Consider the following 27,857-nt stretch of genomic DNA (forward strand, 5'->3'; position numbering starts at 1 on the left):
TAAATATCGCGGTGACATTTGCCACCTGTTGGAATGCTCCTCTGAACAGTCACGCTGTCCCCAGCAGCGGAGCGGGTAATGGGCTCCTTGGAAGGTGTAAAACCCAGAACACAGCCGCAAACAGCTTTACTTTTGTTTTCTTTTGAGTGGGTTTTTCTCCCACCCACCTTGCTCCTAGGGGAGCGACACCGGGGAAGCTGCGACAGCACAAATCAGCATTTTGAACAAAGGGGGGAAAAAAAGTAGCAGCGTTTTGGTGCTTTCTGAAAATCGGTTGTGTTTCTGGGAGGGAGGAGGGGGCTGTGCCAGCGGCCGGAGGGTGAGAAGAGTTTGCGAAAGGACGGGAGGGGAGCGGGGCAGGATGGAGCAGTCACCCCAGGAGCTGCAGGGATGAACACAGAGCCCTTCGCAAATGCAGAACCCTTCGCAAATGCAGAACCCTTCGCAAATCCAGAACCCTTCGCAAATCCAGAACCCTTCGCAAATCCAGAACCCTTCGCAAATCCAGAAGCCTCTCCTCTCTGTGTTGGCTTCCCAAGAAACTGCTGGTTTGGGTTAGAAGTGGGGAATACCCCGGGCAGTCTCTGGTGTTGAGTTTAGATTAAATGCACTTTAATTAAAGCAAAAGGGTAAGGACCCGGCCCTGGGTCCTGCTCCTGCTCAGCCCGTCTTTGCTCCGCCGAAGCGCAGGACAAGCGACGGTCTCAGCTCTGACCTTAAAACTGGTTTTCCCTTCCTGTTTCAGAGGGTCTGGCAGTGGGAGTTGGATTCGGGGCGATTGGAAAATCAGCGTCTGCGACTTTCCAAAGCGCCAGGTAAGCCCCAGCGCCGCTCCGCGTCCGTCGGGTTTTGTGTCTTTGCTCTTGGAGGTTGTCTGTCTGTCTGTCCCGCGTTGCTACTGAGCCAGGGTGGTTGGAGATGCATTGACTGAAACTTGGGTGGAAGCACAACTCTGGGCAGGAGGAGCAGGAGAAATTCCTGGGGCTGTTGCGTTATCTTAGTGGTTGTGCTTGTCAGATGTGACAGGGAAATGCTGAGATTTTCCACAAAAGCAGCATCTTCAATGGGTAGGAGCAGCTGCCACAGCCGTTGGAAAGCGTGTGGTGGCTTTGTTTATCGTTCCTGCCAAGTGGGGCCACTGAATTCTGTAATTGGTGGCAATAAAGACCCTCAATCCTCCGGGCATCCCTGCTCCCGCATCCCTGCTCCCGCATCCCTGCTCCCGCATCCCTGCTCCCGCATCCCTGTGCAAAACCTTTTGTGCATCTCTCCAGGACTGGTGTGAAACGGGGGGTTAATTCAGCTTCTCCAGACTACCTGGCTGGGGGTTTGGGCCTTGGGTGCAACCGGGAGCAAAACCTGGCCGTGCAGGGTGGGTGACGCAGGGACAACGCGGCTGCTCCCCGTGCCAGCCTCCCCGAGCAGAGCTGGAACTGGGTGGACTGGGAGCGTTGCTGAACGATGGGAGAAGGGGAGGAGGCCGGTGGGAGCTGCCTGGGCTCTGGAATTGCTGCCGGCACCTCTCGGTGGCCGGATTGCGAGCGGCTCTTTCATGCCAAGGCGCTTGGATGTGCTGATACCAAATGCTTTTTTCTGTTTGAATTTTACCCTCGACGCTCGTGGCACGCTGTGTTCTCCTCGCCCTTTGTTTACCAGCCCCAGGCTGTAATTTATGTGTTTTTGGGGACACGCGGTCTGTCTGGGTCTGTAAATAACTCACCCAGCCCTTACGGCTGGTGGATGAAAGTGCAGTTATGTCTCAGCCACCTGGATCCTACCGCGGGGTCTGTGGGGCCCCGGGGCGGGTTTTGGAGCCCTCTGGGTTGCCCAGCCCCTTCTCTGGCCGGGCACAAGCTGTGTTTGCGAAGACACGAGCAAAACCTTCTGTTGGCGATGCCCTGTTGCATCCCAGCTGGCAGCGGCTCTGCTGCCCCAGGCGCTTGGATTGCGGCAGATCCCACCCAGATGGGTGCTGAGAAAAGCAGGGTACACCCGCTCCACACACCGCGTTTCTCTAACCTTTTGAAATAAAAGGCTCTTCATAAGGTCTGCAGAGGCTCCAGAGATGCTCGAACAAAAGGACTTTTCCCCCGTCAGCTGCTCAGTAGAAGCTAAGAAGCCAGAAGCAGCTGGTTCTTTCTCTGTATTTACAACAGCATTAATCATGTTAGATGAAAGGTGGAGTCTGTGCCATGAAAATACCAATGCAAATGTAGTCAGCTGCGAAAGGAGACAAAATAACTTCATTGCCATCAATCTGTCTGTCACTGTCACCTGCAGGCAGCCCGAAAGTCGCTCGGTGTAGCTGCTCCGCTGTGAAGCCATTTGGAAATATCCAAGAGTAGAATTCTAGGTGGCTCATTTGTGTTATGTAGGCTTAGAAAATAGCAGTGGAATGGTATTTGATGTAAGTAAATGTGAAAAATAGAGCTAAATCTTTTGACGCATCCAAGAGCTGCTCCTTGGCCAATCTCAGCTCTTAGGGGACACGACAGTTGTGTTCGTGTCCATTATTTTGTAATAGAGTTTTAATGAAAGGTCTGCGTGACTCGGTTTACCTCCTCCACCCCGCTCCTGCATCCCCCTGGGCGTGAGTAACGGCGTGAGCACCGAGCTGGGCTGAGCTGCAAACCTGGAGTCGTGCACAAGTATTTCTGAACACTCAATCGCTCGGAGCCCGAGCTGGAACCGCAGATGCCCGGGGATGCTCGCAGGGCTGGGAGGTGTTCCCGGGGTTGGCTGTGCCTTGCCCACGCGAACCAGAGAGCTTTCCTCGCGGTTTTGTGCTCGATGAATCAATGCCGGTTCGCTTGGGGAGCACTGCCCGGCTGCATCGCTCCCGGAGGCGTGTGCGCTTGGCAGGAGCCGGAATTCATCCCAGGTGGCTGTAGGGCTGTGAGACGCGGCCGCGCTGGGTCCCCAGGGGCTGCTTTTGGAGCCACGGGCTTTGCAATAAGCAGCGTGTTTGCAGAGAGGCAATGAGGAAGACGGGGAGAGCACCGGCCGCTCTGCAGCAGCGACGCTGGGGCGTTGCAAGCAGCCGGGTGCTGCTCTGGGCTGGGTGCTCGAGCACGTTCTGGTGAACCCCCGTGTGCCAGAGCAGCTCAGGGTGGGTGCTGGGTCCCTGCTGCCTCCGCCATCCGTCACTGTCCCAAGTGCTTTGGTTTTCTCATGTAACGCAGCGATTCTCCCCGGCTTTGCTGGGGTGAGGGTTAACACCCCGCTTCCGATGCCTTGCAGGGATCTCGTGGGGATTTCCATCAGGACTTTCCCCCGATGGCAGCTGGAGGGTTCCTGCCCTGGCCGAGGGCTCAGCCCCGGCTGAGTGTAGTGAGGGAGCATTTTGGGGTGTTTTGGAGCACCGTGGGGCTGGGGGACGCTGCAGGGACAGGGCTGGCTGGGGGCTGTGGGGCTGCTGAGCCCCGACACAGGCGGTGCAGGCAGAGCAGCAATGATCTGAATCAGGGTGATGCTTCCAGGTTTGGCCAAAAACCAAGAAAGGATGATTAGGAAGCAGGGTGGGATTCTTGCCTTTTAAAGCACTTGGTGCTTTGCGTGTGCTGGCATCACCTCTGCCATTCCCTGATTCTCCTGCCTCTTACCTCTGGGCTTGCAGGATCCGTCCCTCCGCTCTTCTCCATCGCCCCAAGCTCCCGGAGCTCTGGGAGCTGCCTGCCCGGCCCCTGCCTGCGCTCGTCCGCGTTTCTTTGCTGCCACCGGGTGTGCAGGCTCCGTTCCTGCGATCTCGCTCCTCCGCAGCTCCTCTGCCAGCTCCAGGGCTCACTCTCGGATCATGGTCCCCGGCCTTGCCGCTTGTTTCACTTATGGTTTATGATGTGGGGAGAACCCACTTTAGTTGACCTCTCAGGGGATGCTGGGAACCACAGTCGTGTGTCCGAGGAAGGTGGGATCTCGGCGGTGGGGCTGGTTCTTTGCTTTTGTGCTCAGCTGGGCATCGGTGCTGCTTTGGCTGGGCAGCACGCTTGAGCCTTTTTCAGAAAGGTGGTGTGCGTTTTGTGGCAGCTTAGACGGGACTTAGGATGAGCTAATGTCTGCTTTTGGGGTGTTTCCAGTGGGGTGCTGAGCTGCTACTCTTCCTTGGGCAGGACTGGGATCCTGGGGAGCATCCCTGGTTGCTGTGGAGCATCCCTTGCTTTTGCAGAGCATCCCTCCTCGCTGGGGGGGCATCCCTCCTCGCTGGGGGGCATCCCTCCTTGTTGGGGAGCATCCCTCCTTGCTGGGGGGCATCCCTCCTTGTTGTGGAGCATCCCTCTTTGCTGGGGGACATCCCTCCTTGTTGGGGAGCATCCCTCCCTCCATACTGCAGGACCATGGTTCTCCTGCCCAGTTCCTCACGAGGACGAAAGCATCACAAAGTCCCACGGGCTGGAAACAGCGTCTCAGGACAAAGCTGCTGCGGTGACAGAAGATGAGCGAGACCCAGTGTGAGTGCATAGAGAGGAGCCGTGCCTGGCGTGGGGCACGCAGGGAGCCCCGGAGGGGTCGGTCCCCTCCAGATGTGAGCGGGGAGGCGTGAGCTGCTCCTGGCTGCCTTCCAGGCAGGAAGGTAAAGAGAAGGGCAGCCGTGTCTTAAAAAAGCTCTTTTGCCTCCCCCTCTTTGCACACTGTAGCGCAGGGGCAGTAAACCCTCTCCACCTTGTGTGGCTGATTTAACTGGAACCAGATGGCGCTGGAGCTGCTGAGATGAAGAGGGGCTGGATTGGCGCGGCCCCGGGATGCGAGCAGGGCTGTCCAACCGTATGCTTTGGTTGGAAACACAGGAGCCGGGGGGAGATGGGGTCCCTGGGGATCTCTCTTTTTCTCTCCCTCCACATCAGAGACTCCTCCTTTGAGGATGGGCACGAGGGGCTGGTTTTCCTCTTCCCTATCTTGCCCACTATGCCAGAAAATAAAATATAAAAAAATACAATTTCAAGTGCAGCAGTGTTTTCAGGTCCTGGCTAACCACCAAGGTCTGAATTTGACAAGAGGGATCATTTAATTTTCATGTTAACCGGTGTTGCAAGCCATCCCCAGCCCAAGGGGCTCCTGGCTTTGCTGTGGTGTGTGCCGGACTGACCGCGACAGGCAACTCCTGCCTTGTCTGAAAAGCATTCGCCTCCTTTGGTGTACATTTGCTGAGTTTGTTTCACTAAACACCTCCCCGTGCGATGGTTTGAACAGCCGAGCCTCGTGCTGTTAATACCTGTTATATTCTGCATTTTTATTGCTTTGTGTGCTGGGGGCTCCAGGCACCTTCCCCATGGTCTCAACATGAACGGGGCAGAGCTGCTTCTCTGCTTCTTCCATCACAAATAGGAGATGAATTAGAACTTAAAAGTGAATAGCTTGGCTGGTTGCAGGCAAGAAATATCTGCAAGTTTGACTTGAGCTGAATAGACAGAATAAAACACAGACGGGTTTTAGTGCCCTCCTCCTCTCCAGAAGTGCATTTTAAAATCCTGCCCTGTTTCGGGGCACAAAGCTCCGGTCCCTGCTGCTGAGCAGGAGCGCGCAGCCCGGCCCCGCTGGCCGCTCCTCTCCCTGCTGACGCTAGGGGGTAACATCCATGTTCCAAACAGCCTTTTCTCCGCAGATTTGAGACCAATTCAGTGCCTCGCAGGGCTGTAGGACAAACCCTGGGTCTGTAGGACAAGCCCCGGGTCTAACGGGACTCCCAAATGTGGCTTTTGTTGCTGGCCAAGCGCCCAGCAGAGGGCTGCTCGACAAAAGCAGGAGAACGGGCAAATAGGTGAAACCGATACCGAGTTAAACGCAGTAAATGGCTCTGAGCAGACGCTTTATATAAAGGGGCTACGAGTCTGAAAAATCGAGTGAAATGTTTGGTTAAGTCATGGGTGGTCTGGGCACTGGGTCCTCCTTGGATACCGTGCATGCAAATAATTTAGAGAGGTTAAAAATCCTGCAGGGAAATTAGTGGTGAACCTCTGCCTTAGGACGGAGCCCAGGACTTCTAGGGGTGAGGGGCTGCGGGGTGTTCGCTGCTACCTCTGGTTTAAAGCAGAGGGAATTTGGGGGCTCTGATGGTGCCGATGGCTGCGTTCCTTGCGATGCTGGGGGCGAGCGTGGAAGTGATATAAACAGATATATTATTTCCCCCCAATGATGCTGGTTATGTTTCCTCCACCGCAGCACAATGGTTCCCATTCATCGGCCCTTTTTGCTGGGAATGCTGGCCTTGTTTTGGGCTGTTGTGCCCACAGATTGTTTCCTGTCCAGCTTTGGTAAAACAGACAGAAAAGAGGCTTCGAGTTGACGGGCAGACTTTGACTATGGCTTGGAAAATATTATTCCATGGGACAGCCCGCGCCTCCCACGCTGTGTCTCTCAGGCTGGGAAAAAAAAATAGGCTTGATTAATGTACGGAGATTGAAACCAGGCAAAAATTTTATACTGTGTTTTCTCGGAATGAATGGAAATCATTGTGGTCTGAGAGACAGCAGAAGACACACGGGGTTTTTCCCTCGTTCGCACACATGCAGCCTCCGTCTCTCGGTTATGAATAGATCCACAGTGGAGCTAACGAAGAGGCTGCTCGGCTGGGATCGCGATGTGGGTTTGAATCCTGACCTCTTTATCAGCTCAAGGCCGTGCACGGAGTCATCTCATGGAAAACTCCCACCTGTTGGTGCGATGAGGTGGGGCTGGCCGGGGATTTCCACGGTTCCCGGGATCCCAGGCAGGTCCCGCTCCTGCCCGGGGTGCGGAGCAGAGCGGCGCTGCCGCCGGCCACGGAACAGAACTGTCGGAAGATGCTTATTAAGCACCTCTTAATTAGCCTCTGCTGAAGGTCGATGTTTATTAATAAGTGAGAGTTAATGAGCTGGGTACGTTTCTCGAGGGCTTTTCTTTTATGAGTGGTGGGGTTGGTTCTAAGGTGGTTTTCACCATGCTGGTGCTCTGGAAGGGTTTGGTGAGCACGAACCAGGATTGTGGCTCCTGAACCTCGGCAGAAGCCTCCGGTGCAGGTGTCCCACCTGCAGATTGGCTTTAAGGGAAGAAATGCACAATTCGGGCAGAAGAGCGGGTCTGGGCATTGGATGAAATGAGGCTGCCAAAGCCGTGAGGCTCTCTCTGTGCCCATCAGGAAACTGGTTTTATTGTAAACGGGTGTTACACCTCTTCTAGGTCGTCAGGGAAAGACAGCGGGTGCATGGGAAGCAAGGTGGGTTCGAACTGCTTCCCCCAGCCCAGGTGTCTTGGCTTCATCCTTTATCCAGGAAAAATCAATATCTGTGTGAATAAGGAAATGAGCCTGCCAGCACCACAGCAGCATCCAGCCCGGCCCGGCCCAGTGAAAATGCGGTGGGAAGGCTCTGCGGGCTGCGGTGTTGTTCCTGAGCTGCCTTCAAAGCTACCAGATGTTTTCCTCACCAGGAAAACCGTTGTTCTCCTGCAGTGCCTGGACAGTCTATTGTCCGGCTTCTCATTTTGGTGCAATGCTGGGTGGTTAGATCTGGGGTCTTGCAGCGTTTTGTTGCTCAGATCCCGACGGGAAGAGATGCAGGCAGGGGGCAGAGACCTTGTTTTCCAATGCTGGGGTCGGGAGCAGAGCTGGAATGCGTTCCCAGTCCTCAAAAACCATGGCTCGGTTTGATCACGGTGATCCGGGGTGCTGGAGACTGGGCTCAGGGTGAGCTGAAATTGGTGGAGGAGACTTCCCTGGTGCCAAGCAGGTCCCTGGAGCCCAGCAAGGACCCCGGCCTGCAGTGCTGCGGGTCCCCTGGGCTATGGGAAGGTGCTTGTGTCCCAGCGTCGAGCAGATGCGGCGGGAGCCGTGCTGAGCCCCCCAGATAAAGGGAACCCTGCGTCAGGCAGGGCTGCAGCCGGGAGAGCGGCTCTGCGGTGGTTCTTGGCAGCGAACCACGTCTTGAAGGGTTTACCTTGGCCTCGCGATGCTGGTCCTGTCTCCTGCCAGGCTGGGGGGTCGGGGGGTCCATTCCCCCATCCCTGTGCAGGGTCAGGGCTCAGCTCAGGGGTCAGCCGCCCTTTTTGGAGGATGCTGCTTCTGCTCTTTGAGTCTCTCAAAGAGATGCTTTGGCCGGGGCTGCTTTTCCATCGCATGGCTATTGAGGGGCAGCTGCTCTTTCCGAGGTCGCTCCGGGCTGGGGATGCTGCCGGGGAGCACGTGGAGATGCTGAGGAGACAATGGCGGAGCTGCAGAGGGTGCTGGACCCTGCAGAGGTACCGGGCAGGGCTGGGGGAGATGGGCAGCATCTTCCAAAAGCAGCCACGTGGGAGGAGGTGGAGGGGCTTCTAGAGAATACAGGTGCTTTGTGCTTTCCTGCAGTTCAGAAACCAAAATTCACAGCGTTTGAAGTCAGTTCAGGGGAAACCTTCCCCGGGTGAGCAGAATCCCCTGGCTCTGTGTCCGCGTGTTGGAGGCTCCTTCACCGCGTTGGTGCTGGCAGGTTTGGTGGCAACGCTTATTCTTCTTTCCTTGCCCTGTCCCTTATGTGAACCAGGCTGGTTGAAGGCCCTGGCAACCTGGTGGGTGCGCAGCCCGGTCCATCGCCCCAGGCTGGCGGAGGAGAAGACCCAAGAGAGCAGGTAGATCTCCAGAGCCTGGCTGGGAGCCGGGCTGTTGGCTGCGAATCCCTCGCTGGTTGTTGGAGTTTACATCACCGTTTGTATAAACAGTCTCCCCTCTTCTCTCTCACTTCTTCCTTCTCCCTTGCTCAAGTGTCTAGACCGAGGAGGGTTTTTGGTTGATTTGTAATACTTACAAGAGACAGCTGGCCTCCCAACCAACATCTGGCTCTGTGGAAAGTCTGTGTAATGGTTGCGTTCCTCTCTTTTGGTGGTGGTCACTGTGTCTGCAGATACATCCTGAAGGGCAGGGGATGCCCAAAGCAGCTCCCATGTGGAGCTCTTTGGCTTCTCACCCTCGTGGGAGAGGACTTTATGGGGAGCTGCCCAGCCCATTCCCTGGATGTGCTGTTGGCCAGCTGAATGGTTTCTGGCCGAGCTGTGGCTGCGTGCTGCAAGAGCCTTGCAAGAGAAGAATTCAGCTCTGCCTTTGCAAGAACCCATGGAGGGACCTTCCCAGCTCCCCCAGTGCCCCCCCTGCCATGACAGGGGCATCTTCACCAGCTCAGGTTGCTCAGAGCCCCGTCCAGCCTGGCCTGGGATGTCTCCAGGGATGGTTCATCCACCACCTCTCTGGCCAACCTGGGCCAGGCTCTCACCACCCTCAGGGACAACAGTTTCTTCCTCATGTCTAGCACCGACATGTCCTCATGTCATCCTCTGGCATTTTGCAGGAGAGCAGCTGAGGAGGAGCACAGAGGGGTCCTGGGGCCGGCTCTCCGTGGTGGTCCAGGCTGTGCGTGATGCTCCGTATGGAGGACGGGCAGCGATGCGGTCGCAGCGGGTGCTGGGGAGGATGGGTCGGTCGGGAGGTGAGCACCGAAGCCAGCCTGCCCTTGAACCTGGTCCCTGCTCCCGCGGGACAAAGCGTCGGGCGCAGCTCCCTCCCCAGCCCCAACAGCCCAAACCTGGCAGGTGTGTGTTCTCCAGGACCTCACCACAAAGGTCTCTCCTGCCCCAGCTTTGGTCAGCAAAGTGCACCCGTTCAGTGCCTGTTCACCTTAAAACAAAAGAGAGCAAAGAAAGCAGAGAAAGAAAAAGCCATTATCCCTGTTTATCTTATCAAGATAATGCCAAACAAGGCTCACTTTGAGCACCAGGTTGGCTCTTTGCAGCCCCAGTGGCCTGTTCCTCTCTCTCTCGAAGCCTGGTTTAAAAATAAACCCTCCGAGGAGGGGAAGCGATTTGAATGAAGACATTGTTACTGTACACGGTGCGATAATAGGGCCTTTTATAGCTACAGCTGTTAGTAAATTGTTTAGTTCCAGGTTTTCAGGCTGCAGAAAGGAGCTGCTCTGCTGCTCTCGCTCTTCCCTGGTGCGTTTTAACAGCGATGCTGAAGGAGAGGGCAGAGGAGAAACCGCTTCCGGACTTTTAATTTTGTTCTTAGCTAATGATCCTCATCAGGGTGTAAATGTGAACGCACGGGAATGGTTTGTGAGCCCGTTTGTGCAGCTGTGGCGTGGGAGCGAGGGCGATGCTGAGCTCCATCACCCCGTTACCGGCTGAGAGAGGACGAGTGCAACTCGAGGCTTGTTTTGGGGCAGCGATGGGGCCGTGTGTGCCCCTGCCTGCCCAGCTCTGGAGGACAAGCCCTAAAAAATGCCCCCTAAACTGTTTCTCTGCCCCGGCTCGTAATTTGCACTGAGATTTCCATGGCATGTGAAATAATCTTCTGTGTGAAACGTGCTTGCGGTTTGAAGATTCGTACAAAAAGGAGAGGGCTGGCGTTTTTGCATGAAGCTGTAAATGTTAATTGGCAGGTATTATTGGGGTTTTGATAGGTGGGCCATAATCCCAGCCCTGCTTTTAGACCACCCGGCTTCTGTGTGTGTTCAATTTTCTATGTAATATTTTAACAGCCTTTATAGGGTTCTGTATCTCCCTCCAGCTCCAGCCCTACCTGAGATCAATACAGCCACATCGTTAAATCCCGCTTTATTTATGGGTGTGCCTGTATGAATATGTAAAAATGTAAATTTTCCGCAGCCCAGCACTGTTTAAAATGGAGTTAATGAGGGTTAACACATGAGGCTTGTCTTAAGATATTAAAAAATAGGTGATTCTGACTTGTAGGGTCTGAACCGGAGCCTCCTGGTGATGGTTGGAGCCGAAGGTGCTGCCGGTGGCTCCGTGGTGGCTGCAGGGGACGGGTGATCTTGGAGTCGTTCCTGTCCCAGCCATCGCCTTTGGGAACCGGCTCTGATGGGTGCGAACTCTCCCCATCCCCAGACTCCTGTTTTTATGGTTGGTGCTGTTCTGCTTGTACCAGTTTGGTGGGATTTGCAGGGTGCCTCGGAGCTGGCTGTCCGCAGGGCGCAAATTTAACTCCAGCAAGCGGGGAAGTGATGCTGAGAATGGGACGTGATGTTTTCATCCATTTATAAGCACCTGTTAACTTCTTAGCTAGGTAGGAGTAACTGTACAAATGGCAATTTGTATGTGTGATGGGTTCTGCTTTTCATCAGGTGCCGCGAGAGCAGGCGGGACGAGGGCAATCGCTCTCGGCTATCGCGTCTCCTGCAAAGGTGGCTTTGCAGGGAGCGACTCCAGCGCTCGGTCACGTCTCCTGCTGGATTTGCAGGTACCGGCTTGGAGAGCCGGAGCCGGGCACGGCTCGGCCGACGCTGGCGGGATCCCGCGCTCACCGGTCGCATTCACGCTCTTGTCTGGCAGCGGTTTAAAGCACCGAGGCTGCCTGAGCCTTTCCCGCTGCGCAGCCCCGGTCAGAACGCAGTGAAGGAGAGGAGCGAGCAGAGCGCGCGGAGCTCGTGAAACCTGTCTTTGTGCTTCCCCGAGCGGGGCAGACGTGAACTTTTACCCTGTGCGTGAGACTGACTCATAAATCAAACAGTTACATAAATAACCGGGCAGATAAGAATAAAGAATTTAAAACCCCGGAGGAATAAATAGCTCTCGGACAATAGGAGCCCTCGGTGCGATGCGGCGGTTGATCCGCGCTGCCGTACCAGCCCCGTGCCCGCCGGCCGTGCATGGCGCTGGCTTCTGTCCCTTGTCACCCACCCCGGGTGACGTTGAGGTTTTGAACTTGCTGTTGCCGGCAGTCGCTGGTGTTGGGGCACGGCGGGAGGGGTGGGGGTGTCCAGACTTGTGGGCTTTTTGCTGAGCCCCTCCTGGCTTCACTGCAAGGGGGAGGAAACACCCTATGGGGCATCTGAGCCCACGCCGGCAGCGCCTGGTACCCAGGGTGACAACCTCAGTGGCACCGCGTATCTCCTGCAATGTCCTTGCACCTTTGGCAAGCTGCCTCCCAGGGCTTGCCCGCCTTTGTGCACCTCAGTTTCCTCGGCCAATTAAGCCATAACGATAACGAGTTGGTGGTTCACGCAGGAAGGGTTCAGGGGCTCGGTCCTCCCCGGGGAGCGCAGGAGGATGCAGCGACCGTGAGATGCAGGAGGAGCTGAGCTCTGGGTTTGCTGTCGGTGAAGCCGGATTCGGGAGGGGAGGTGGGAAGAGCCTGAGTGCTCATGCCAGTCTGGCAGAGCCGTGTGTGCTGCGGGCAGGGCGCAGAACACGCCAACACACCAGAGGGAATGAAAAAGTCGTCCTGCGTGTTTTAGCTCGGTGATATAACCTGAAGATGGAACCAGCTCGGGCACGTGGATGTGTTTGGATGCTTCATGCACAGACCCATCCCTGTCACCTCGGTTGGTGCAGCTGGCCGGGTGATGCAGCCCTCAGAGCCACAGCCATGGGGAGGGGTGGAGGAGATGTGGAAGTGGCAGTGCCAAAGGGGCCACGTTCTGGGGAGCAGGTGCGTTTCCATTGGGATGTGCAGACATGCAGGGCTCAGCAGAGCCCCAACATGAGCACCCCCGTCCCAGGAGCCGCTCAAAGCCGTGTCCCTCCCATCTTGTGCTTCTGTGGTTCTCGTTGGGGATGGGTGTCCGTGCAACTGTCCAACCCGTTCCTGCCTCCTGATCTTTTGCGCCACAAATTCTTCCCTGCCGCTTCTCCTCTTCCCTTTGCTTCCCTTCAGCTGTAGGGGCCTTTGGTGCCGTTTGGAAAGCAGCTCGCTCGCGGTGTGGTTTGGGTGGACGCTTTGCTCTTGACGTCCAAATGGAAACAAGGTGCCTATTTTTTTCAGATTTCACTCAGATATAATTTCCAATCTGTTTGTACATCTACGTAACTGGGAGATGGTGCAGTGTGTACCAGCCTGGTTGTTCCTTTCCCAGTGGGGAGGAGACCTGAGGGGTTTTGGGCTTGAGGCACCGTGTGATGGGGCCACACGTTGCGCATTTCTGTGTCCCCATGGGCATCAGGACTGGTGGGTGCACTCAGGAGGGTGAGACACTCTAGGTTTGTATCCACTTTTTCAATCATTTTGAGTGTTTGAGATGAAAGATACTGTATTATCAAGGGGAAATCTGCAGGAGTAACATCCTCCCACCTGCTTTTGCAGATTTGGCTTTTAAAACATCCATCACTTAAAGCGGTGGGAGCAGCCATGGACGGGTCAGGCTGTTTGCGTGGGACCGGAGCGTGGTCCGGTGGCCGTGGGGCTGACGGAGGGGACCGTGGCCACCCCGTCCCCCCGCAGCTCCCCGTGGTCTAACAGGTAGGACAGGACCGGGGGATCGCGGCGGTTCCTGCGCTGGCCACCGAGCTCCTTCCCACCTGCGAGTCCTGATCAAACACCTCGGCGGGCGGCCCGAGCGGGAGCCCTGATGTAATCCCGGCAACCCAAAACAATCGGCCCTTTCATGGCACGACGATAACAATCAAAACAGTATGTAAGGGCCCTGCCATGCAAGAATACACATGCACATTATACACTGGAGGGAATTGAAAGCTGTAGTGAAAAGGGGCTTGTTAAGAATATGTAGCCTGCTTTCATAATCAGTTTGTAAAAGAATAGGCCCTTGAAAACAAGGGTTTAGGCTTATAGAAGGCTTTCTGTGCCTTGACCTTGCAAATATGCAGAGATGCCAACTTTTTTTTGAAAGTGAACTTGGAGGCTCCCAGCGTGGTGCCATAGCAGTTGGCAGGCGAGCCGGGGGTAGGAGGTCCAGCCCCGCGCCGGTCCCGGGGCACATGGAGCCTGTCCCAGGGCACACGGAGCCTGTCCCTCTCGCCACGAGGAGCTGGTCCTCGGCGCAGCTCCACCGGGACACCGTGCTTTTACCTTTTCTTCCTTTAATCTGCAGCCCCGGGCTGTGTTGCAGTGCAGGATGAGCCAGCGCAAGGGCAGAGCCATCGGTTCCATGAGACCCGGCGTCACTGGCGCACTGCGTGTCCCAGTGACAGTTCTGGTCCTAGATCAAGAAGGTTACAGGGGACATCACTGTCTTCACCCTCGTTTTATAGGTGGGGAAGCACAGGCAGAGAGATGGGAGAGGTAACATGGCCAGTGCACGTTGAGCTTCTTGATCCTTAATGCTTCCAAGGACACTTGAGGCCACTGTGCCCAAATGGAGGAGACACACAAGTGACATTCCTGCCTTGGCCAGGGTGCTGGTGGCAGAGCCGCTAAGGGGACACGCACGTCCCCAGGGAGAGTCTGGTGCAGTTTCCCTCGGGTTGCTCGCTCTTTACATCGATACATGTTGGTGGGTTGGGGATGAGCCGCAGGTCGTCCCCCTTCTCTGCAAAGTGTCTCCTACCTGCACATGGGTGACCCATCAGACAAGATGGGATCTCCTTCTAACACCTCTTTACCGGTTATTCCCCACCCTCCTCGCTTCAGAGACCCTCATGTCTCCAAACATTTCATTCTGACGATTGTCTCTCTGGCTACGTTGGCTCCTGTCCCCGTTGTCATCTCTGTGTCCCGTAGCTCACCGTGGGCACGTGGAGGTTCGGCTCCCCTGGGCCGAGCTGCCCCAGTCCAGCTTTGTGCATCTGTTTTACAATGTGTTTCTTTGCAGTCGGGGGAAGCCTTCCAAGAATCCCCACCTATTTCCGTAATAAGGACGCCTTTGTTTTCCCCGTACACAATGCAGCTTTGATTCCGTCGCTTTCTCACCAGCCGCGTTGCCGTCAGCTCGACACTGGAGCTATGGGAAGGTGTGAGGTGTGCGCGGCGAAGGGGGAGAGGAATGTCCCCTGGGATGGTTTCATTTCACGGTCGGGGTGTTGGAGGTAAATCTGCTTTGCCGTAGCACCCGGACGTCTCCCGAGATGCTGCAAACAGAGGTGGCCTGAGCAGTGAGTGGAGGTACCTTCATGCTCTGAACCCAGGCAAAGCAAATAGGAAGGCTTAGGTGTTCCTGGCCTCCATGGTGTCCTTGTCCTGTTGAGATTAGTGTCCCTGCAAAAGGCTCAAAAGGCCCCAGAGTCCAAGAAACGTTGAGGCAGAGCTGCAGTGGGAGGAAGGGTTGAAGGTCCTCGGGGTGGAGAGTGTGGTGGGCAGAAGACCTTTGCAGGCCAGGAGATGACATGGGGACCTTCTCAGCCTGATGCTGAACCCAGAAGGTCCGTTCTCCCCCATGGGTGTTCCAGGTCAGAAGAAACCCCACGTGCATGGACCCCTGTGTTCCGACGCTGGGTCTTTGCTCTTGCCATGCTGTGCACCAAAGCTCTGTGCTCCTGCACCCAATGTCCACCCGATGGCTGGCACCACGCAGGGTGATGCCAACACCCGCTTTTCTTGGGAAAATGGGTTAAAATCTTGCCCTGGGTGGGGACACGTGTTGCTGTTGCCCTGCCGAGGGCTGGGGGGGTGGCCGGGGTGCAGTGGGTCCGTGTCCCTGCTGGATCGCACCCGCTGGGCTCCTGCGGGCTCTGTCCCCGGTTTATCTCCCTTTCCCCTGCCCCTTGGGGCTTTCTCTCCCATGGGGCGAGGGGTCAGCACGGGGTCCCCCCTCCTGGCAGGATGGGGGGCGAGGGGGGGGCTCACCCCCCATCCCGTACAGACCCCTCCATTCACACCTCCCTCTCCCACCCCGTTAATTTGTTGTGGTTGGGGCCAGTAATGGCTGCTTTGTGCAAAGGCGAGGGGAGGAGGGAAAAAACCCAACCCAGCGCACAGACAGCGGCTCCAGTGTTTTCTAAAAGGGATGTTTTTCCCCCTCCGTTCTCTCTCTCTTTCCCTTGAATAATGTTTTTGATTGTAATAGCCTGTCCTGGTTAGGGAAACCCACAGCCTCTCCTCCTTCCCCTCCCCTCTTCTGTAAACCCTGCTAGAAGTTTGAACAACCCAGAGAGATTTTTTCTCACCAGTCTTATTTTACTAATAGGAAACAAGTGTTTAAAGCAGCAAAGGGAGCTTTCAGCTGCCGGCAAAGGGACATCTGACCTTGTGGAGAAGCTCCGGGTCCTGCTCAGAGCCATGGGCTGGGGCAGGTCCCAGCCTGTCCCCTCGCTGCTGGAGCTTTGACTGTCTCAGTGTCCCCCAGAGATGGGCCGTGACCAGTTCCACCAGCACACACCAGCAAAACCACGATGGGAGAAACGCTGTGACTGTGGAACAAGTTATCGTTTGTGCTTGCGGAGCCGCTCAGCGTAGGGAGCCCACGCCATGAGAAATGAGCCCCGTTTGGTTTGGTGCTTGCAACACTTTTGTTCTTTGAGTGAAGGAGAAAAAAAACCCCACATCCCATTTTCTTTTTCACCAAAAATTCCAAAACTCACAGTGAGCTGGAATGGAGGGAAAGGAGCGCTCCCAAGGCTGGAGCAGATCCCAGAGGTGCTGGTGCACAGGCTGCGGATCCACCAAACCCTCCCACTGCAAATCGACCTCTTGTGAGCACCGGCTGCTCCCAGAGCTGTTCCCCGTCTGGATAAGCTCCGGGTGATGCGCTGGTCCCACAGGGCGCTCTGGAGGTGGATGCTGAAATAGCTACCGGGTCTAAGTATGGAAGGGGAGAGGACGAGTGAGGAGAAACCTCACCTAATTCTTGACCATCCCTCCAAACCATCCCTCAGCTGTCAGCTCTAAGCCGTGTTTGCTGCTGCTGGGGACACGGGGCTTTACCTGGAGTGTTTTAAGTTCACCCTGCAAACCTTCCTAACCCCTGTTATCAGACTTCTTATCTCAGTGGTCCTCACAGCCCCATCCCTCCTCCCGTGGTACTTTGGACCCGGCTTCTGGGGCGATGAGGGATGCTGCAGCTCCTGGGATGTCTCAGGTTGGAAACTCCTCGTTCCTGCTCCTCCACCTGGTGTCTGTCGCTCCCAGGGCTGGTGCCGAAGCTGATGAAACGCTGCAGAGCTCTTTGAAGATGAAATTTGCTGTGTTCATGTTAAATATTAGCACGACGAGCCGCAGGGCAAGCTGCGCTTCCATTCCAAAGGCAGATCTTTAATAATGTTGTCTTTTTCCCCTAGCTGCCAGCAGCCTGCCCCGGGCTGTGCTTTGCACGTTATATGTATATTTATATATGTATGTCTCTGTATATTTTTGCTTTTTTGTTTGCGTAGGAACTTAGCGATCGGGATCGGGATTCAGAACTTCCCGGAGGGCCTGGCCGTCAGCCTGCCTTTGCGTGGTGCTGGCTTTTCAACGTGGAAAGCGTTCTGGTAAGCTGAGCTCCTCCTCGGCCGCGCTCCTGGCGAGCAGGTGCCTATAGATCTCCACCCCGTATACATCCGTGTTGCTCGGTCCAAGCGCCCGGCTCCCGGGGGATTCCTCGGTGATCCCACTGTGTCGCCCCATCCCGTTTCAGCTGAGCTCCCCAAATCCTGCGCTAAACAGGGTGGGTTTTTTAGATTATTATTATTTAAATGTTGTTTCATTTTTTTCCTCTCACTTCACGCTGGGCTGGATTTCAAACCCACTTTTTTCTTTTCCTGGAGGTGAAAAAGCCAAGGGCGCGAACCCTGCGAGCGCGGGGCCGTGTTCCTGCACGTGTGCTGGGTGATGGATGGGGGGCCGGGGGTGGCGGGGAGGCTGCTCCTGCTTTGTTTTCTTTCCCTCCCACCCACGTCCCATTCAGTGGGTGCTGGGACTTGCACTGGGATCGCTGCTGCTGGGAAGGGAGTTCCCATGGTCCGGAGAGTTAAAACGGTCTTAGAGGGAAAGAAAATGCAGAGGAAGAGCACAATTTCATAGAGTCGTTTTGGTTGGAAGAGCCCCTCAAGATGATTGAGTCCAACCATCACCCCACCCCCGGCAGTGCCCCATGTCCCTGAAAACATCATCTCTGTGTCTGCTCAATCCCTCTAGGGATGGTGACTCCAGCACTGCCCTGGGCAGCCTGTTCCAATGCCCCACAGCCCTTTGGGGAAGAAATTGTTCCCAGATCCAACCTCAACCTCCCTTGTTTGTCCTCCAACTTGAGGCCATTTCATCCTGGTTGAGGCTGTGCCCGATGCCCTCTTTGGGACTGAGCTGTGCTGGTTGGAAATGTTTCCTCTCTGAGCCATCCCTGCCCATGAGCTTGATGCCCAAATCCCGCAGAGCTCTCAGGAGGAGAAATTAGATTTCATCTTAAATCCCTTCCTAGAAAAATCAGCCAGGTTTGCTCAAATCACCGTCATTGCTTGTGTAAATTCATCCAGACGGCTCGGCTTGGTGTGGCCGGGTGGGTGACATCCTCCCGGGCACGGTGACCCTCGGGGAGATGTGGGGACAGGGGGCAGAGCCCCTCAGCCCTGGCTCCTGTGCCTTTGAGTGGGGATTTTTGCAGGTACGGGCAGCTGAGTGGGATGGTGGAGCCCTTGGCCGGTGTGTTCGGTGCCTTCGCCGTGGTGGTGGCCGAGCCGCTGCTCCCGTACGCCCTGGGCTTTGCCGCCGGAGCCATGGTCTACGTGGTGATGGACGATATCATCCCCGAGGCACAGACCAGGTGAGACCCCGCGGTGACACCGACGGCGGATAGACACGGGGGAAGCACAGGGGAGGCTCAAGACCCTTCGTTGCCTGGATGAGATATAAAGCAGCGCTTCCCCAGCCAAAAAGCCGGTCCTGGCTCCCCAGAGCTCACACCATCCCCTTTTGTCCCTGCAGTGGCAACGGGAAGCTGGCGTCCTGGACCTCCATCCTGGGCTTCGTGGTGATGATGTCCCTGGACGTTGGGCTGGGGTAGGGCAGCGCCCGCTCCGCAGGAGGAGACTTAGAGCCGCGTGGAACTGGACATGCGTTAGCCTCTAGACTTTTTCTTTTTGTACATATATATTTTTTGGATCTGGTTTGGTGTTGATTTCGTATGATTTTATATCTCTTCCTCCCCTCCAATGTCATGTCGATGGTTTTCAAAGCACAAATACGGGCGGTTCCTCGCAGGCCCTGGTTTCCTTTCGCCACCAGATTTTTCTTTCCTCTCGGGAGGGTTGTTGGATGGAGCATCAGTCGGGCTGCAGGTCACCCCATCCCTTCCCTCCGCACTGGGCTGGTCGCTCTGAGTCCAGGTTTTCACCATCTTTGTTCTGTAGAAGATTAGAAGCTCACTGTGGTGTGTTTGGGCTGGTCCATGGTTAAGCACCAAGGCGTTTGAATGGAGCAAACTCCTTACGCTGCTTTGGAAAGGCAGGGAAAGCTTTAGGGCAGGATAACACGGGCAGTGCTCTGCGGGATCGCAGGTCTTGTGGATCCTGCTGGTCCTGGGGAATGGTTTTGGGTGTTATATTCATTTTAATGGATGCAAATAGTCCAGGCAAATAAAAATGAATTTTGTTGGGATCTTTGGAAGGGAGAAATATCTTTTCCTGAATTTGTCTCTGAAGCGGGGCATTGATCCAGTGCATTGTGTCCAATACCTTGAGGTTTTCTCTGGAAAAAAAGAAAAAAGGCAATAAGAATATTTGTGTTTTGTAGCCTGTCCTCTCTGAAAAGGCCAGGTGTGCTCAGAGATGATGATGATGATGCACTCCGTGATGGGTACAGCAGGATGTGTTTCCATATGGGCCCGTGAGTCTGGCCATACTGGGCGATGGTTGGTTTACGGCAGCTGGTTCCAGTGGTCCATAACCCCCAAAACCCAGCGCAGGTTGTTCCCAGCCATGTCCCCGGTCACCTTGCAGAAGAGCCCGGAGCTGAGGCAGGAGCCGAGCGTGCCGGGAGCTCTCGTCTTCCTGCGCAGCAGCGGGATGGAACAACTCATCAGGGTGGATTAATTATCCCACCCGAAGAGCCAGGAACATGTAGCACGTGTCCCTGTCTCCTCACCCCCTGCTTGCCAAGCATCTCCTGTCGAACGGTCATTCCCGAGTGGGCAGGATCGTGCCGGGGATGCGCTTGAGCGAGGAGCAAAGCCTCCAAACTGGAAGGATGCTGCAAACCCTTTCCCTCTGCGCTAAGGATGCTTCTCTCTTTGGTCAAAAGGGTTTCGTTAGACCCTTCTGCAGGAATAACTGGATCATCACCCATCTGCTGCCTGCATCTCAGGCCAGGGGGTTCGGGGGGAGCAGGGCTGCAATGTGGGGGTCACAAACCACCGTTGTGTCCTGTTGGAGAAGCTGCAGGAAGGGCGGCCAAGGGGAACAGGCTTGAATAAACCAAGGAATAAACCAAACTAGAGCCATGCGTTTCTGTTTGGTGGTTGTTTTTTTTTTGGTTGGATTTCATTTGTACTTCATTTGTGTGTCACTGCGGATGATGCAAAACTGCTGTTTGCCAATGGATTTGACCTTTTAACTGTGATTGGTTTCAATAAATGGGAAATTCAGAGTTTGCACTGATTTATTTGGGTGCTGTGAAGCCGTAACTTTGCTTCTCCTCCCTCTGTTCTGCTGCGTTTCTTTTCTCCGGCTTAACTGTTCCTGGCTTGTCCAAGTTGCCCTGTGGCAGAGCTGAGCAGTCTCCCACCGCGCTCCACCTCATTTCTAGGCACACTAGGAGTGTTTGTAAAGCCTTTAACCCTCTGTTTTCACCCAAAAGCCTTTGCCTGAAACTTAAAAACCTCAGGAGTGTCCACAGGTCGGGATTTCTTGCAGACTTGTGGTGGTGTTTTCTTCTTCGATTTCTGGCGTGTGGTGTAAGTTGGTACAAAAAAACCCCCACGTTAAGCATTTAAAGGCAGCCTTGTAATCAGGTTGTTGCGAGATAATATCACCTAAGGCATTTAATCCTGCTTAAGATGTAGCCGGTTGAGGTAATTATGTACATTGGACCTGTAGGAGGGTGATGCAGAAAGCACGTATGAAGATCTTTTCTGTTTGTACCCTGGAGGCGAATGAAATTATACATCTATTCCTTGGGATGCTTTAAAAGCTGGCGGCTGTGCCCGGCTATGGAGCTGGGAGAGCTTTGCCCAGCAAAGTAGATGCGAAAAAGCCCAGCAATGCAACACTGGGTGTATTTTGTTGCTTTTCTTGTGCTGCTGCTGCTTCTTTTGAATCACCGAGACGTTTCTGCCTTGCAGAATGATGGGTCTGCCCCGCAGAATGACCGTGGGCATGGTGTGGAATGGGGTGGTTAGTGCTGGTGGGAGTTCAGTGGAGGGGGAGCTGCGGGACGAGCACCCGAGCGCATGGGGACCGCGCGGTGGCCGGAGAGGCTGCGCTGGCTCGGGCGCGCGGCGCCGTACGCGTGTTTGCCGGCGGATTAGGCCTTTGGAGAGGGGATTATTTGGAGCTGAGAGCGTGGAACACAAAGCGTTGAGCTTCTCCCACTGGGGATGTGGCTGATCCATCCCGCTTGGAGTCGCGGTGCGAGGAGAAGGCGCCGTCCCCTTCGCTCCGGGTGAATCCCACCTTGGTGCCATGCCAGGCAGCTCCGGGTGGGTGCCAGGGTGGCACGTGGGGACACGGAGGTTGTCACCGTGGCATGACGGCTGCTCACTGCTGCTCTTCCCTGGAGCGAGTGTGGCGAAGGGCCGCGGTCACGGTTGTGCCACCGGGGCAGGGACGGCCGCCTTCCTTCCCCTGCACTGTCGTGACGCGGCGCACGTCACCCCGTGCCCGGTGCCGTGACTCAGGGAGCAGGAATGGGCGGGTGAGCCCGTTCGTGGGCGCCGGGCGCTCGCCGGGGTGCCGGGGAAGGTGAAGGCGGCTGCGGTTTGCAGGGCTGGGCGGGGACAGAAAAACCCCGAGCGAGGGCTTTGCACGCAACCGAACAATAATCCCATTATTAGGGCTCATGCCGTCAAACAAAACACGGCACAAAACATTACTCGGGCTTGCGAGATGCGCGCCCAGGGTAGATTGTAGCACCTGAGTCATTGCTTGTAAAGGAATGGATTTCACCTCCCTCCCCTCCCCTCCCCTCGGGAAAGAAACAATTCAAACCTGAAGACAAAATGACTTCTATTCTTTGTACGCGGACTTTGTTGTACTTGGCAACGAAGCTGCAATTAAAATTGAGACGTTTTCTCCCTCTCTCCCGTGCGCTCACACGCAGGCTCTGGAGCAAACGTGCGGCTCCTCTTCCTCCTCGGGCCACCCGGCCCATTGCGCTGGCCACGGACCCCCAACCACAGCAGAGACGTTATGGCTCAAGGTTCCCTTTCCTAGGGCAGATATTATGGGGTTGTTGAGTTTCTAGGGGAGATTTAGTGCCAGTCTCTCTTCTTTGGGATATATTGGTGTGTGTATCTAGTCTTGTGCAGCCAAACAGCCCTCGAAAAGCCACGAGCTCGTGTCCACGCTGGTGGCTGGGACTGTAGCTCACGGGTCACCCCCCCGGTCGCCTTTCTCCTGGCTGCTTTACTTAAAACCCCTCATTTCAGCCGATGGCCGGAAGGTGGTGACTGCAAAAGGTTTCTCTCTGTGTCCCAGGGACGTTTTCCACGCGGTTTCTTGTGTGAGGTGGGAAGTGCCAACATGAGGGCGAAACACCGTCAGTCCAGAGGGTTCTTAATGGGAGAAGAGGGAAAATTACACACTGTGGGATCCGCTTATTGCACAGCTCCAATCTTGGGACCTCTTTTCTTGTTTCAAGGCTTTTACAGTGCGGATGGCAGTCGTTACTGTGTCCTTGGCTGAGATTTCTGGGCTATGTTTCTGAGCCTTAGAATCATTCGAAGCATTCTTGAAAGCAGGAAACTGAGCCCGAAGGTTTATTTTAATATAATCTTACAAAATGCTGATGATAACTAAAAAGCTTTTGTGTCCAGAGCTGGCTGGATGGGGGAAACTGTTTAAATCTCTCACTCGCTGTTTCCTTCTCGTGTTCTTAGAGGAACAAGGAAAGTGTTGCAGCCCCAACACACGCTTGCTCCCCATCTCCTCCTGTAGGATCCTTGAGCTCTGCCTGGAGCGGAAAACAGAGCCACGGCTCCAAAACCCCTGTGAAAACAGGAGCGAAGAGAATGGCCCAGATCTGCTTTCCTTTTACTGCAAAATAATTTCCCTGCCATAAAATTACCAGCGAGAGCCAAGGGAAGATTAGGTCATAGAGAAAAATGCGGGTTGGGAAACAATGGAGGGAGGTGCTGGTAGGGGCTGGGGTGTGGGACCCCCACCTCTGCCATCCCCAAACCCCGGCGCTGCTCCCCCGGCTCAGCACAGGGTGGGCAAAAAGCCTTCAGCATCCCCAGCCCTTTTTATTTCCAAACATTAAAATGTCAGCGGGGGCTGGAGCATCACAAAGAGCACGAAGCAGCATCTCATAACGTGCTTTATTTCCCCCCTTCTTTTCCAGACCGTATCTGGCTCCAGCCCTACCCATCCGCTCGGATGGACAAACCCAGGTCCTTTCCCAGCATCCAGAGTCACTGACGTGTCCCTGGAGGTTGGAGATCCCCAGGAAGCCAGGGAATACATCTTTAACCTGTCTTGGTGCAGGTTTCACCAGAGCCCTCCAGTTCTGGGGGTGGCTGCTCCCCACCAAAGAGAAAAACCCTTCAGAGACCAGGGAAACAAATCCAGACAACGAGGGGGCCCCGGGGCCTCCCGAGTCATTAAACAAATTAAGTTGTTCAGAAAAAGGAGGCCCAGGTGACTGGGTGTGAAAGCCCCCGAGGCCGCGGTAATTGCTGTGGAAAGGCAGCACTGGTGGGTGGAAAGGAGACAAAGAGATTTTGAGGGATTTTTCCTCCCCCGGTGCAGCCGGCAGCGGCTCCAGCCCCGTTTGACTTCATGGGGCTCTCAGGGACTTGGCGGCGGTGGCACCAGGAGCCTGGGTGGGGACACCTGATGTGATGCTGTGGTCCAGCTGTCCTGTCCCTGGGGATGGAGCTGCAGCTCCTCAAGCCCCCTGTGCTCTGCATGAGTGTGGGCTGGGCATTCATTTCTTAAGGACATCCAATTTTCAGGTCCTTCTTATAATCATCGTTATCTGATCGGCGCTTCTTAAATCAAGAAATCTGAAAATACCAGCGGGAAAAACCACCTTCTGCTGCAAAGCTGCGAGCTGGGAGGGGATGATGTCCCTTCCAGAGCCAAATGCTGAATGATTAATCACAATTATTTAATACGGCCAGGAGCACAGGGCCGTTTAGCACCGTGTGCCTCTGATGGGCACAGCTGGGCTGAGAAACCCCTTTTGCAAAGGTTGAAGGTGCAGTGACCGCAGAGGGGTCTCTGCAGGGTCTCAGGCTGCTGTTAACACAACAAGACACCCCGCACAGGGTGGGAAACGCTGGGGAGACCCGCGAAGGGCTCTGAGGTTCCTCCTCCGGTCAGGGTGGCTTCTCTCCCGTCTTTTTTCCCTCCCCCTCTCCTTGAAGCTCTTTGAAACAAGTGCTGTTTTATTGCAGATAATTTCCCAGCTGCACAAAGGCTGCCTTGTACCGCTGAGCTCCAGATGTTTAACATTTCAAAAAAATAAAAGCCAAAACCCTCTAATCACAAGGTACCTGTTCCACTGGAGCACCAGCTGAGCTGCATGGGGACAGAGCCGCCTTCAGCCTCTGCCTCCCCGTTCCCTGGCAGATCCCAGCCCTCGGGACAGACCATAATTCCTGGTGCATCACAGGGATGGCTGGGAGGGCTCACAGCGGGAATTTTGGTGGCTCTGGGGACAGTGGTCGGCGGGTCTGGGTTGTCCCCACGGGCTCTGGGACAAGGTGCCCCCCGTCCCGCTCGGACGGACCCTGCGCAGTGCGGGGCTGTGGTCCTGCGGGAGAGCTTTGCACCCCATCCCCTGCACTGCAATCCCTTTGTTGTTTCAAAAAGGCACATGGCAAAAGGTAGGGAGATAATTACAGTCCCTTGCCCCCCCCTTATCTCCAGGGAGAGCGTGTTGGGCAAAGCGAAAACAGAGAATGAATTCTGGCGGTGACGGAGGCTCCGCGGAGCAGGCTCGGAATGGCAGGCAGGGCTGATTTACTGCTGTTGTTCACAGCTATATTCAGCGTTTTATTGCGAGTGTAATTATTGTTCTCTGTCAGGATCTCGTGGAGTCGCCAGGCCGGCACCAGCCGTTCCCCGCTCCCCTGGGCAGTGTCCCCAGGCCTCGGGGACAGGCTGGGACCCAGCAGGCAGTGACCCCCGCCTTGCCACGGAGCTGCCATGTGCATCAGCGCCTGTTCCTGGTTGTTCCTCCCCAAAATTAGTGAGAAATGAAGGCACAGGGTGCAGCCGGTCTGGGGCTGTGGGTCCCCTGTCTCCTGGGGAGGGATTTTCTGCAAAGGGTCATGGTGGGAGGAGGTGGTGACAGCCAGGGGAGCGACCTGGAGGTGTTTAAAAGGTGCTTGGACAAGGTTCTTAGGGCCATGGTTTAGTGCTGGACTTAGGTTAGGTTGTGGTTGGACTCGATGATCCTGAGGGTCTCTTCCAACTGAAATGATTCTATGATTCTATGACCGGCCCTATGGGCACAGGGCAGAATCCCACCCAGCTTTGCTGGATGAGGGATCTCGTCCTTACAGCCCGGCAGAAGAACAAGTGATGGGTTTGTGGTGCTGGAGGTGGGAACCCAAGCGCAGGCGGGTGCTGGGATGCGAGAGGAGACCATCCCGTCCCTGTCTCCTGCCTGGGATGGATGCTCCAGCAGTGCAGTGGAGCCGACTGACCCTCCGGAAAGGGCTCCCGGCCAGCGCAGCCCCTCGGCCCCTCATTCTCATGCAAAACGAGCAGGGGGAGGGAAGGGACCCCTCCTTTGGGGAGCAGAGCCCGGCAGCATCGCCACAGTGAAGTAATCCCCCCGGCACCCTGAGCACATAAAGCATGGCAGAGCACAAGTGCCTCTCTGTCCCCTCTCTTTCTTCTCTTTCCCTTTAATAATCTTACTCTTTTGTCCCCGTACGTTCACCCCCGGTGTCATTGTCCCCTTCTGCTCCGGTAGCCGCTGCCCATGGCGGGCGGACCCTCTGCCTTGGAGGTGCTCACGGTGCCACCTGTTTTTTTTCCACTTTATTTTCCAAGACACCTGCTGTATTTATTTTCTTTTATTATTATGATTTTTTGTCTCTGGTTTAGGGTCTGTTCAGTTTACTCCTTCTTCCCCTGCCCTGGGAGACCCGGTTAATGAGTAACCATAGCGTGCTTGGAGGCAGCTGTCTCAGACAAACTGACGGAGACTTTTTTGGAGCTGCATAAGGGAACGTTTGTTCTGCAGCTTCTCAATAGATCCTTGTGCAGGAGGCAAGAAGTGTGGGGAGAGAAAGAAAGAGACACTAAATCACTGGCCTCCTTGAAAATCTCGCTGCGTGTGTGTGTGTGTTTATTCCTTTTTATAATAGATGTTAGATGAGCCACCTTTTCAAGTTTAAATAATAAATTTATCTTTGCGATGGAGCACACAATGTGCTTTTTAACAGCGTTTCAGCTTTGAAGTTCTTTTTAAGTGACTTAAGTATAAAACACACAGCTCATGGGGTTTGTGTGGATTTGCTTTGTCCCGGTCCCAGCGTAGAGCAGATTTGGCTCTGATGGTTCATAACTTTACCTGTTTCTTTGCTTTTGTCGAATGGAGGTGTTTTGGGGGGTTTATCGGCTCTTTGCCATCTGGGTGAAGGCTGGTGGGGATGCAAACAGGTGATGGATGATGTGCCCTTTCCCATCCCTGCAGCGGCTCTTTCCTCCCCCGTGTGCTGGGCAGCCCATGGCGGTGATGGGGTGTTGGGAGAAGGGAAATCATGGGCGCGGGCACCCAACTGCTCCTGCTCATCTTCAAATCACAGAATCCCAGTCACTGAACAGCCCGCTTGTGCTCCAGGCTGGGATCCAGCACCGGGGGGAACACTGGAAACACGGAACCACACTTTTCCTCCTTTTTTTTTATACAAAACCTCAGGGTTGTGGTGGTTTTGTTGTTGGGTTGGTTTTTTTTTTTTTTTAAATTATTTTTTATTTTGAACTTTGGGATTGATTCAAGTTTTGGGTAAAGATTGAGGTTATTTATGTTTTACCTGCAACACAGCTCCGCGTTCCCTGGAGCAACGGTTCTTTATTGGCTCTTGAGACACTTGGCACTCTCAGTGCACGAAATAAGAAGCTTTTTGTTTCCATATTTCGATATATTTATATATATTTAACTGGTTCGGGGAGGGTATTTGAAGGTCAGAGGACTCCCAGAGGTCACCATGCTGGCCAGGCCCTGGGAACAGCCGTCCTGTGGGAACTCCTTCCCAGCTCCCCCTTCCCCAGGCTCTTTTATTTTCCCAATGCTGGTGCCCATCACTAAATGCCTTTTTGTTTTTTAAATCAACAGCAAAGTCCACACTGAACTTTATAGATGTGCCATTCACAAACTGGCGTGGTAGAAGTAACACGACCTCGGGCTGTGAACCCACCCGAGGTGTTTGTTCTGTAATAACAAAACTTTTACAAGAATAAGCAGATTTTCGGGCTCTACCCTCCCAGCTGGTGCTGGTGCTGTGGGTCAGGGCAGACGGGCTCCGGCTGCCTCGTGGCACTTTCCCTGTTTGTTTGGAGTCAGCAACCCACTTTTTATTCCCTGATGAATACTGACCATGGGTAATTCAGTCTCCTGTGGATATTTGAGCGGGAGAAGCATCAGTGCTGCTGATGCAGTGGCCACCAGCAGTTTTACCCAATGTTCGGCAGCGCTTGGACCAAACCAGCTGCCAGGGAGCACCCCGAGTCCCTGCCCATACAGGATGAAGGATGCTTTCAGATGCTTTCAGATGCTTTCAGATGCTTTCGGATGCTTTCAGCTGCTCTAAGCGAGTCTCTTGGGAAAACACTGATTTTCCACAACTCGGAGACATCTCGTTGACATTCTTATGTCCACAGGCTCTTGTGTAATTATCCTTATTACCTGCTCCGCACGCACTTTATGTTGCTTTACGGGCAGTTCTGCCCTCTGTCCCTGCCCGCACCGCCCACCACCACCACACAAGCACTTTCCTAATTAAAACTCGGTGCTTTTTCCCCCTGGCTCAGCTCTCCCCTCCCTATCTCCGCAGTGGCTGAGGAATGCGGGACAGGAATGCTGTCCTCTGCAAGCAGCGGGGAAGGGGAGGGCAGCTATCACTTCAAAACAACGCCTTTGTGTT

The 27,857-nt window shown here is 54.9% G+C and overlaps 1 protein-coding gene across 3 annotated transcripts in view; it reads left to right on the plus strand.

Moving 5' to 3' along the window:
- Window positions 1–20,193, plus strand: part of SLC39A11 (solute carrier family 39 member 11) — an 82,445-nt gene extending 62,252 nt beyond the window's left edge. For all 3 annotated transcript variants that reach the window (XM_071816636.1, XM_065852377.2, XM_065852378.2), the window contains exons 7-10: window positions 746–815; window positions 16,996–17,094; window positions 18,204–18,362; window positions 18,524–20,193. In XM_071816636.1, coding sequence (XP_071672737.1) covers window positions 746–815; window positions 16,996–17,094; window positions 18,204–18,362; window positions 18,524–18,602 — 407 coding nt within the window. In that variant the 3' untranslated portion in view covers window positions 18,603–20,193. The remainder of the gene's footprint in view (window positions 1–745; window positions 816–16,995; window positions 17,095–18,203; window positions 18,363–18,523) is intronic.
- The last annotated feature ends 7,664 nt before the right edge of the window (window positions 20,194–27,857 follow it).

This window comes from Patagioenas fasciata, chromosome 18 (genome assembly GCF_037038585.1).
Source record: "Patagioenas fasciata isolate bPatFas1 chromosome 18, bPatFas1.hap1, whole genome shotgun sequence".
NCBI lineage: Eukaryota > Metazoa > Chordata > Aves > Columbiformes > Columbidae > Patagioenas > Patagioenas fasciata.